This window comes from Corticium candelabrum, chromosome 5, assembly GCF_963422355.1.
Source record: "Corticium candelabrum chromosome 5, ooCorCand1.1, whole genome shotgun sequence".
NCBI classification, from domain to species: Eukaryota; Metazoa; Porifera; class Homoscleromorpha; order Homosclerophorida; family Plakinidae; genus Corticium; species Corticium candelabrum.
The window spans coordinates 3928913-3940525 of NC_085089.1; the positions used below are offsets into that span (position 1 = coordinate 3928913).

Below are 11613 nucleotides of genomic sequence, written 5' to 3' on the forward strand. Positions count from 1 at the left end.
AACAAACAAAAAAGTGGATGATTCAATACTGTGCCAAAATAAAAGTGCCATGACTACGAGTGTGTTCACACAGACATCTGGACTAACTATGATTAGGCTAACATTAACGCAAGCTATTAGTAAGTCACGTGGGCACGTGAATGTATTTAGCCTCGACAGTTTTCTTCAGTCATATCTGGCAAGAATTCACGTGAATTGTCTTCACGAATCCATTGCTTTAGGTTTTGAAGAGGGAAACATTTAGTTTGCTTTCTCTGGCAGCTCCTTCAGAGACGGCAGCAAGTTGTCACATGCATAGTAGACATCTGCCTGCGCTTCCGTATATGTCGCCATGTTGTTGCTGAGTTCGTACATTTAAACATGCAACACCACATCGGAAACATCAGCGGCACGCTCTTCTTGTATACTACCTCACGTGCCAGAGTCACGTGCAACCACTAACACCACTAATGCGGTTGTAATACTACTCTTTACGGCATTAAAATGGCATTAGAATGGCGTTCCACTAATCATAAATAGGACCGGCGTAAACGAGTGGCGTTAGTGCACTAATGCCAAACTAATCATGATTAGGCTCGGCGTGAACATGCTCTAACTTACCATTGCAGAAAATCGTAATACAGTGTGAGTTAGTCATGACACCCTCAATTTGGTACAGAATTAAACCATCCACACTTGTTTGCTTGCTTTTTGCTGGTTTGTGTAGCCATTCCTACTAAAATACATTTATAAAGTTTTGTATCTTGTATTAAAATAGTTAAGAGTAAAAATGCCTGTTGAACAGTTTCTTGTACAACAACATCAGCAATTAAATCCAATTAGCCAGCCACAAATATCATGTTTACCTGAACCTACACGTAACAATTAAAATGCTATACATAACAGTAGACAAAAGTCATTAACAAAGCTGTTTCAAAATGTTAATACTTATGAGAAAGAAAATGAAGTAGATTAGGGGACGTACAAAACTAGACATTTTCATGAGTGTATAAAATGTACGCTTTTCTAGTACCCCTCCCCAAAGTGTCTGCAACATTCTTGATGCGCAAACTATGGAACAAAAACTTATAGAAAATGCCCGTTATTCAGGTTGGCCAAAGTTCCGTAATTTTTACATAAAAGGTTGATGTTTCAATGAACACATGCAATGAAATACTCCGTTGTAGCTACGCAAACAGTTGTCCATCAGCCATAATCTATTTATTGTCTGATGGCATGCCTGGTTGTTTATGTCATTATTGAGACTGATCCTAAGCAGCTGGTAGTGAGTAAAGTAATTTAGCTGCACATTTTACAAGAATGATTCCTCTTGCTGACGATTCTCCTTCTTTCCTACAACTCCTGCTGTAGCAAATGAGCTGTTCCTTGATTCAACAGATGTGACAGATGCTCAACTGGCTGGTGTGCTTGATCATCTCTGACCACCAAGGACAAGCAAAGAGTGGCATTCGACATTTAAAGAACTGAGCTGAAAAACGCAATAGCATTATTGTACTGTTAAGTAGTACATCCACCATGATCTCAACTGCATTTATTGCAAGATCCATGGCCATTTAGCATTACTCCCAATCTCCAAGGGTGGTGGGAGAGATAAAAGATTTCTTTCTGTATCTCCTAATCGAGATCTCGCCGTTAGAGCAGGAATGAGTTGCTTCCGTATTTGACATTCCAGTGGTTCTAGCATAGTCTTCTGGAGTTCATTAGTTCATGTAGCATAAGTCCATTTCCCTTTGATGCCACGCATGAGTACAGAATAAGCTGTGTGTGGCTGAGTTTGGCAATCTTTGTCAACGTTGTTATTTGTTGAGTCCACTCAGTCACTTTGGCCTCCTGGAAAGTTTGCTGAAAGTTGTTTTTACCAATGGCAGCACCGAGATAGGTTCGACCGTCCGTGGTTATGTTGATTGCTGAGTCTGTAAACAATTTTTGTGCACTTTCAAGAAACTGAGGTTTTGCAAGCAGCCAAGACTTTTCCTGATTAGGAAAATAACCAAAGTATGGTCCTGATTTGTTTAATCTATCCCACCATTGCTTGAGCGATTCTAATTTGCCTCCACTCGATGCATCGTCTGCATACCAGATTTGAGTACTTCCATTCGTTTGAATTTTTTGTATTAGTGGTACTGTGGCTATGGCGCACATAGCTATTGCTAATGGGTCGCCTTGAGTTGTGCCTTCTTGAGACCACATAGTCTCTCCACCAACATAAAGAGGTGTAGCTGTTCTGTATGTATTGACCAAAATTGGATGTATCATGGCACAGAGACATGAAATGTTGTGTAGAGCAACTTGACGATTGAGACTGTTAAATACGTTGGTTGCATCAATGAAAAGTATTCCTTCTGTATTTGGATCACTGTAAACTGAACGCATGGCGTGGACTGCTGCTTCAATTCCAGAAAATTGACCTGCAGAAAGCTGGATAGCTCCTGTGAGGACAGCCTTACCAATGATTCGCCTTGGTGTCTCACAAACACCAATCAGACGTACTCCTGGTTTCTTGTCAAGTGGAATTAAGCGGAAGGCGAAGAGAGCATAAGTGCCCTGTGGATCAACAAATTCAGTAGATAATCTGCGTGCAAGAGAAGCTAGTGCATTGCAGAGATTCTGTGATGATTTCTGAAACTGCTACTACTGAGAGACATAGTGTATTTGAATAAAAGTACAACGTACAGATACTATGAATAAATATACATACATTAATGTGTCTATATACTACTACTACTGAGAAGATATGGTGTATTTGAAACAATAGCAGACTACGTATACACAAACGGCAACCTACAGCGAATGGCAATAAACTATTACTACTACTAAACAATTACTGTCATATACAATAGTATAACTTTTACTACTACTATGTCATGTACAGTAAAGTCACTAAGCTGAGGAGGCCAGGTGCCCCTCAGACGTAGCCAGGAGAATATTGTTTTCCGGCCTGACGTAGCGTTTGCACCTGCTGCCCCTGATGCACATTATGCAGCTGGTCCTTCTGGCCTTGACTCGACTCAATGGAAACGCCTGTGTACGGGATTTCACACTTCCTCCAAAGATCTCTGTAATGCTCTAGCTGCTGTTGCTCGTCGAATTTCAACAGAGATAGTAGATCCTGACGGTATCTCAGCTCTAGTGGCTTGTCGTCTTGTACCTCTGAACAAAAATCCTGGGGTGAGACCAATTGGTGTGTGTGAGACAGTTAGAAGAATTATTGGAAAGGCGGTTCTTTCTGTGGTCAAGTCTGACGTGCTCTCGGCAACCGGAACCTTGCAGCTTTGTGCAGGACAGATTGCTGGGTGTGAGGCTGCAATACATGCCATGCAGTCATTGTTTGAAGATGACAATACGGAAGCCATACTACTTGTAGATGCAACAAATGCCTTTAATAGCTTGAACCGTCAATTGGCTCTAAAGAACATCTCAAGCACTTGTCCAGCAATTCATACCGTATTGCTCAACACATATCAACAGCCTTCACCCCTATTCGTTGGTGGGGAAGTCTTGTTGTCGCGTGAGGGAACCACACAGGGAGATCCTCTCGCGATGGCAATGTACGCCTTGGCCACAGTACCTCTGCTGAAAAAAGTACAAACAGAAGGCAGCACCCAAGTCTGGTATGCCGATGATGCTGCAGCCGGAGGAAAGATACAAGCAGTCAAACAATGGTGGGAGAAACTCTCCATACATGGAGAAAAATTTGGATACTTTCCAAATGCCAAGAAATCCTGGTTGATCGTCAAACCGAATTGCCTTGAAGAAGCCAAACGTGTGTTCTCAAAAACGGCTGTGAACATCACCTCTGAAGGTCGAAAGTATTTAGGAGCTGCACTGGGAACTGAAAACTTCTGTAACGGCTATCTCAGTGATGCAATCTTAGACTGGACACGTCAGATTGACAAATTGGCTTCCATTGCCCAAAGTCAGCCACAAGCAGCTCATTCCGCATTAAGTCACGGTCTTCTGGGCAGGTGGATTTTTACTGCGAGAACAAATCAGAATTTCAAAACTTTTGCTGGGCTTTTAGAATCATCAATACAATCTCAACTGATTCCTGCTATAACTGGTCGTTCGGCCCCTGGAGAACTGGAAAGAAAACTCTTCTCCTTACCAGCCAGACTTGGTGGTCTGGGAATCACAGATCCAACTTCATTGTCTTCTGAATACTTAAACTCTCGAAAGATGACTGCACCGCTTGTTGACTTCATTTTGAATCAGGAGATCACTCTAGGAGATGCCCCAGATCAACAGGATTCTCTCAAAAAGCAAATTCGCAAGCACAAAGGGCTAGAAATCAAAACTCTTGCTGATAATGTTCGAGATAACCTCTCACACCAACATAAAAGAATGTTCGAGTTAGCAAATGAAAAGGGGGCATCAAACTGGCTCACAGTGCTGCCATTGGAGGATCACGGCTTCTCATTACATAAGTCTGCATTCAGAGATGCTCTATGCCTCAGATATGGATGGGTCCCCCCTCATATGAGTGAATCTTGCCCTTGCGGTGGAAAAATGTCAGTGGAGCATGCTATGTCCTGCCCCACGGGAGGCTTTCCAACTATACGCCATAATGAAATCCGAGATATGTTTTCTCATCTGTTGTCTGATGTCTGTCATGATGTGGAAACGGAGCCCACGTTGCAATCACTAAGTGGAGAGACGTTCTCTTTACGTTCAAGCAGTCGAGATGATGATGCAAGATTAGACATTTCGGCAAGAGGTTTTTGGGGAGGAAGATTTGAGAAGACATATTTTGATGTCCGGGTGTTTAACCCCAATGCCACCTCGTACACATGTTTTGAAGTTGCATCATGCTATAGAAGACAGGAACAAGAGAAGAAAAGGAAATATGAAGAAAGACTGAGAAAAGTAGAAAATGCTTCCTTTACACCTATTATCCTTTCTTGCACTGGTGGCATGAGCAAGCTTACAACGTCATTTACCAAAAAGCTGGCCTCAATGATATCTGAGAAAAAGGACACTCCATACGGTAGCGTGATCAACTGGCTAAGATGTCGACTCGGGTTTACTACTACTACTACTACTACTACTACTACTACTCAGCAAAAGCATCCACCGGTCATGCCCATACTACAAAAGCCACTACAACGGCACCCAACACAACACTATATCAATCCATTCAATTAAACAAACCCACTTAAGTCAACGTCACAATCTACTTAGTGAGGCAAGCCTCACTGTTGATTACTACTACTACTACTACTACTACTAAAATGTCATGACATGGATTTAATCAACAGTGAGGCTTGCCTCACTAAGTAGATTGTGACGTTGACTTAAGTGAGTTTGTTTAATTGAATGGATTGATATAGTGTTGTGTTGAGTGCCATTGTAGTGGCTTTTGTAGTATGGGCATGACCGGTGGATGCTTTTGCTAAGTAAACTACTACTACTACTACTACTTACTAAGTAGATTGTGACGTTGACTTAAGTGGGTTTGTTTAATTAAATGGATTGATATAGTGTTGTGTTGAGTGCCGTTGTAGTGGCTTTTGTAGTATGGGCATGACCGGTGGATGCTTTTGCTGAGTAATATACTACTACTACTACTACTACTACTACTTGTGAGACATAGCGTATTTGAATAAAAGTACTACGTACATATACTATGAATAAAATATACATACATCCACAAAGTTTACTATTACGATTTTAAGGCAAATACAATAACTAGGTAGCAACATTTTGCATGTTTAGAGATATGATATATTTAATTAACAGCAAGATAAACCACTCTCAGCAGAAGCCAAGAGTATACTGTTGTTAATGATTGGGCGCTTTGTTCTGGATCTGCACCCCCTAAGACACATAACTGCAGATCGAAGTACTGCGAAGCTTAGTTGACATCTGACCCAGCACATTGTTGTACTGTAGGCCATTTCCTGCTTTTCTGAGACGAGAGATGATAGTCTTTTCAAGGATGTTGACGTTAAATTGCTTGCTCCTCCTGTGCAAGAGAATATCAGTGCTGTGAAAGAAGCCTGTTCAACTCTTCTGATTCGAGCCTCGTAGTTACGTTTCTTTTCTTGCTCTTGTTTCCTGTACAGAGATGATATTGCTGATGATCTATATGACTGAGCATAAGGGTTGAAGATTCTGACATCAAAGTAGGTTTTCTGAAATCTACCACCCCAGAAACTGCATGCAGAGATGTCAAGTCTGGCTTCATCATCAGTGCTGTTACTCTTCTGAGGCAGTTTCTCTCCAGTCAGTTTTATAAAATTGGTCTTCTGGACATCATGACAGACATCATCCAATAGGTTAGCAACAATGTCTCGGATCTCATTGTGCCTCAGTGTTGGAAAGCCACCAGCAGGACATGAGAGTGAGTGATCAACTGAGAAATGATCTCCACAAGGGCAGAAATCAGGTAGAAATGCTGGTCACCAGCCATAGCGTAGACATAGTGCGTCGTAAAACTCAGATTTTGTCAGAAGAAAACTATGTTCTTCTATAGGTAGAGCTGTCAGCCACACAGAAGCACCTTTTCCTTTGGCTAAATCGACAGCATGTTTGAGATTTCTATTGAGGTTGGCACAAACTTCCTCATCGTTTCCCCAGGAGCAGATTGAACCGTTAATGCAGGAATTAGGTCTGAGTCAATTGCTTTAGTCAGTAGTTGCATAAATTGGGCTAAGTTGCTGTTGGTCCTGGCCATATAGGTCCATTTATTGCTTACTCCATGAGTGAAAGCTGAGTAAGCTGCATGTGGCTGTGTCTTGGCGATGACAGAGAGACGTTCAATTTCCTTAGTCCAGTTTTCAACTTTGTTCTTAAAGTGTCACAGAATTCCTTGGTTTCTAGAGCAGCTCCTAGGTATTTCCTACCTTCCGTAGTGATGTTGATATTTGTGTTTTCAAAGTGAACTCTTGCTGCATCAATCATTTTGGGGTATCTAAGAGATGGTAAACGCCAGAGGAGACTGGACAACGGCAGGCAACCATAGAGCACAACACACACACACACACACACACACACACGCACAAACACACACACACACACACACACACACACACACACACACACACACACACACACACACACACATTGTAGTGTGTGGACGAGTACAAACGTATCAGTCACAGCCAACAAGAAGTGGGCATGTTCCGTAGCGTTGTGAAATCTATCCCCATCATTTCTAGAGGTCAGGCAATGCCACTGCCTATATTCTTGTCATTAGCTGCTCCTAATGACAAAGGATACATACGATCTACTACCAGTCTATCAGATAACAACCAGTCATGGCTGGTTTCTCACTTTGGTTTTCCAAGACACTGGTTTTCAATCACACATTTGGGCAGTGTGTGTTTACCTTGCTAACATGATGTCAGAGCAAATACCGTGCTCAAATAATGGACATAACACTCATAGTAAATCCAAGGAGATAACTTCCACAGAAATTACTTACAGTGGAGGCATGAAAATCACTCCATTGATTTGCAGGAGCTTGTGTGAAGTGAGTGCAAAGTGAGTGCGAATATGGACAAGGCAGCAGTACATCATGCAGATATACCAGCTAGATTTCCATGCCACATTCTCTATCTATTTTGCAAGCTATAGATCCAATTGGAAGCCTTCTTCTGGAATTTGTTCTATTCTACCTGCAAATGATTTGAACTTATAATATATAGACAGCATGCCCAGGAATCAATCAGTAAGGTCTCATTTCAAAATTTTGAATTGGAGATTGCACATGTGGATCGATATCAAAAGCAAGCTCCCAAGGCACGAAACCTGAAATTTGTGCTCCCATTCAAGGAATTCCTGTGCCTATGGTGACGATCATTCCTCAAACGTACAAACATATACTATAGCCACACTGTTTGTCCCCCTCTTCAGTGTGGAGTATGATTCTCAAACTCCCCTGATTTCTTCCAAGACCCATGACTATAGCTAGTACTTTTCAACTAGCGGTGAACCATTCTCCTAATTTGTAGCTTTCAAATATTCACTGTGCTAAGCGCAGTAGGTGGTAGCAGTTTACTTCATCAAGCATAATCAACAAACAAAGGTGTAATACGAGAGATTATTACATACATATTTAATATATTTAATTAAGTAAAGCAACTCAAGGTCTGATTTCTTACCTCAACAATCTTCCTGTCCTTCTCCAATTCTTGAGTTAGTTGATGTTGTCGCCTTAGAAGTCGTTTGTTCTCGACACGTTCGTCGCTAGACATATTAGCTCGTAGCGTTTGGTCTATGCTCAAGGTCCTCAGATGGTCTTCAACGATACACTCCCTCCGACGATTTTCTGCGCGACGGCGCTCCTCTTGAGCGTGCGTGAGACGTGTGCGCCTCGTTGTAGCCTAATAATCCATAAATATAGCTACAAAAGAAGAAACTGCACTACATTATCTTACCATGGTAGATGTCGCGCCACTGTTACTCTGTTCGTGCGTTGCCCCAGTAACGCGCATGCGCATATTTGACCAAAAGTATGACGCGGCGGAAAGGGGTCTGGCTACGCGAGACCTACACGAGCACCTGCGCGGGCCAGCCCGTGCTGGCTCGGTTTCTAACGTATGCCGGCCGAGCCGTGCCAGCTTGGCTCGGTATTTCTAGCGAGGCCGAGCAAGAAGTTTAGCTTTTGAACTCCGTTGCAGCATGCGTGCAACATTTCGCCTGGCGATAGACCTATACGCATTCTCGATATGACTGTTGTAAAGCCATAGAGAAAAAACGCGAGCAGCTTGGCTTCTGTGTCTGGCTTCTGTCCATTGCAAACGCACAATGCATATATATGCAGAAGTCAATCATGCGCCAAACATGGTCAGGATCTGGATGCATCCACGTGATCTTGTATTTCTCCTTTTGTTGGACTAGAGTGTTGATGATTGTAACACTGCGAAGTGAACAAAAGCGAGAAGAAGAGTGCCGTTACTATTCTCTTTATTTATTATTGCTACGAAGACCAAGAACACCGTTCCAAGTTGCAGTATATCTGATCCAACACCAGCATTGAAGTCTCCTAAAAGAACTGTTTTCTAAGGTATCGAGTTCATGGTAACATTCAACTTGTCATAGAAACCTTCTTTGGCTTCACACATAGTAGGAGCATAAACATTTAGACTACGGTCAGACAGCGATTTCTTGACAAAGGGACTCGAAGCGTCATTATCCGATCACTTTAGTACCAAGAGTGTCCAAATGACTATTATAAGAAGTGAAGTCTTAATTGATGGCAAAGCCAACATCAGATTTTCTCTTCTCTCCAGAGAAGCGACCTTTCCAAAAGATTGTGTATATTTAACCAGCTCCAAATTCAGAAATCTGGCCCTCGTCCGTCAGATACGGGTCTCACTGAGGGTACCTATGTCAATGTTGTATCATTTGAGTTCACGGGCAATTCAAGAATAGCTGTTTTGCGTTGCAATTGATCTTTTGAGTCAAGAAGAGTGCGTACATTCCAACATGCTACAACAAATTCTATTTTCTTAATTTAAACTTTCGACCGCCAAGTTGGATGGCCAACCAGTCGCGGTAAACTGGTAAGCACTATATATAAAAGGCTGAGCTTTGTTTAGGCCACTTTTTCCAGGCCCTTCCTTGTGTGAGGTAAGTAGTGCTCTCACTCTAGAGTGCTGCTCAGACATGCTAGTAGGACCGAATGTAATTTACACCCCATGTAATTATAAACCACAGACGACCATCTTGCTAGCATCGTTTAGATGTGGATTTGTGATTAATGACTTCCAGAACCACACTACGCCTCCATCGCCGTAAGACTTACGAACAAAGAAAACAGACAAACAGATATCACAAAACATACGCTGCAGAAACCTGCACATTGAATAGATTTAAGTGGATAAGGTGTGTGCTGGGCCAGATCCACTCTCTCGATCGTCCTAAACATATATGAATGATTCACTGGGGCAAGAGTTGCAACGAGCGAACCCATACATCAAGATGCAGGTGATTTGCCACGAGCACCTATATATGTGAGTCCCTTGCAACTGCCATTGGGGAATATCAGATCACCACACAATACTCGAAAGAGTTCTCTGAATTGCTAAATCATGAACCAATGTCTCATCCGGCCGGCCGCATCAGAGAACCGAACTAACTCAAGCCTCCTCAGGACTAATATAAAGGCTATGAGCAGGGCGGCACAAGCTATCAATTATGGCGGCCTGAACTCGCCATGTCATGGTGCATGTCTTTGGGAATCTGAAGTATTTCCATGAAACAGCAGAGCCACCTGCTGCATCACTCCTCCCTGTTGGCACCATGCACTGCTGTTGGTTCACGACTGCTTTCCAACAACAATCAAGCGCCTAAAAGGTGGAGTGGAGCTATTAGGCTCTCCAATATTCCAACAGCTGAATCTACTTCCTCACTATAAGGTAGATCTTTTTCTTCTTCTCCCATTCATTGCCGCAGCTCCTCCCTGATTGCTGACTGTTGAACAAATTTGGATTGAAATGAATTTCGAACTGTTACATCGAAATAGTCTGAGCGTCCTTTGAAAAAATTCGGGTGAAAGACGTCACCAGGTGGGTTGTTAGTTCCGCAACGTTGTTCTTTCCGAGCACCGTTGTCATCTTGTAGAAGAGCATGCCATATTGTATCTCGGATGGCATCGTGACGTAAACATCGGATTGGATCATGCCTACAGCCTAAAGATGATCTCTTTCAATATCATGCAACAATTTGGCCGCATCTACATCTTGGAATCCTAGAAGAGGAAAAGACTGGAAGTCCAAGCCACTAACGGAGAGCGACAATAAATTCATGACGTGCCATGGCGAGGCCTAACTTTTCGGTTGGGATTTCCCACAACCAGCTGCAGCATGAGGCGCAGAGATGGTATTTAAACGTGCTGTCACGGAGACTTCCAAAAGACTTCAATTGATGGACTGTAACTTTGTCTATTTCAGCTTGCAGATGACATTGAGTTGTTGACGAAGACAAGTCTAAGACTGGTAGATGCATATTGTGGAAGAGAAGAATGCATTGAATAATTGACGAGTAGACATCTCTCCGGGAATAAAGGTTTGGCAAGATAATTTAGCAGGAGCAAGTCGGTCGGAGTAATAATTCTTTAAATTGTTGTACCGCATGCAGCTACCAAGTAAAGCCGCAATTGCAGTTGTGTTAGCCTGCCGTAGACCTATACCTCCCAATCGTGTTGGTAGTCCTGCTTGTAGCCAAACCCCATCTGATATAGAGCTCTAGGGGCGCGTTTCCACTAGTGCCTAAAACGGTTTACCAAGTGGTTTAAGCTAAACTGGTTTAAGAATTGACCTGTTTCCACCTGCACTAAACCAGTTATATGTTAAACCTAAACCACTTTCTTAAACCTACTTCGAAGTAGGTTTAGCAAAGTGGTTTAGGTTTAACTGTCACGTGCCAGTAGCGCGCTTGTTTAGATGGCTTCTGACAACGCTGTTTTGATGATATCGACTATTTTGTCGGGATAGGATTGCCCTAGAAGATGTAAGGGTCGTTAGCTAGGGGAAGGAAATCAGCAGCTACGGAGAGAGAGAAGACGGTGTCCTTGGTCATCCTCATGCAAATTCCTACTGGCAGATGCTGAATCAGTAACAACCAACAGTCGCCCTGACTGCTAGTTTATATATATATATATATATATAT

General features: G+C 42.5%; 1 protein-coding gene across 1 annotated transcript; it reads left to right on the plus strand.

Moving 5' to 3' along the window:
• The first annotated feature begins 2449 nt into the window (after positions 1–2449).
• LOC134179563 (uncharacterized) lies at positions 2450–6472 on the plus strand. Its single transcript, XM_062646499.1, has 3 exons — positions 2450–2507; positions 2984–5008; positions 6312–6472. The coding sequence occupies exons 1-3, from the start codon at positions 2450–2452 to the stop codon at positions 6470–6472; spliced, it is 2244 nt and encodes a 747-aa protein (XP_062502483.1).
• Positions 6473–11613: the final 5141 nt, after the last annotated feature.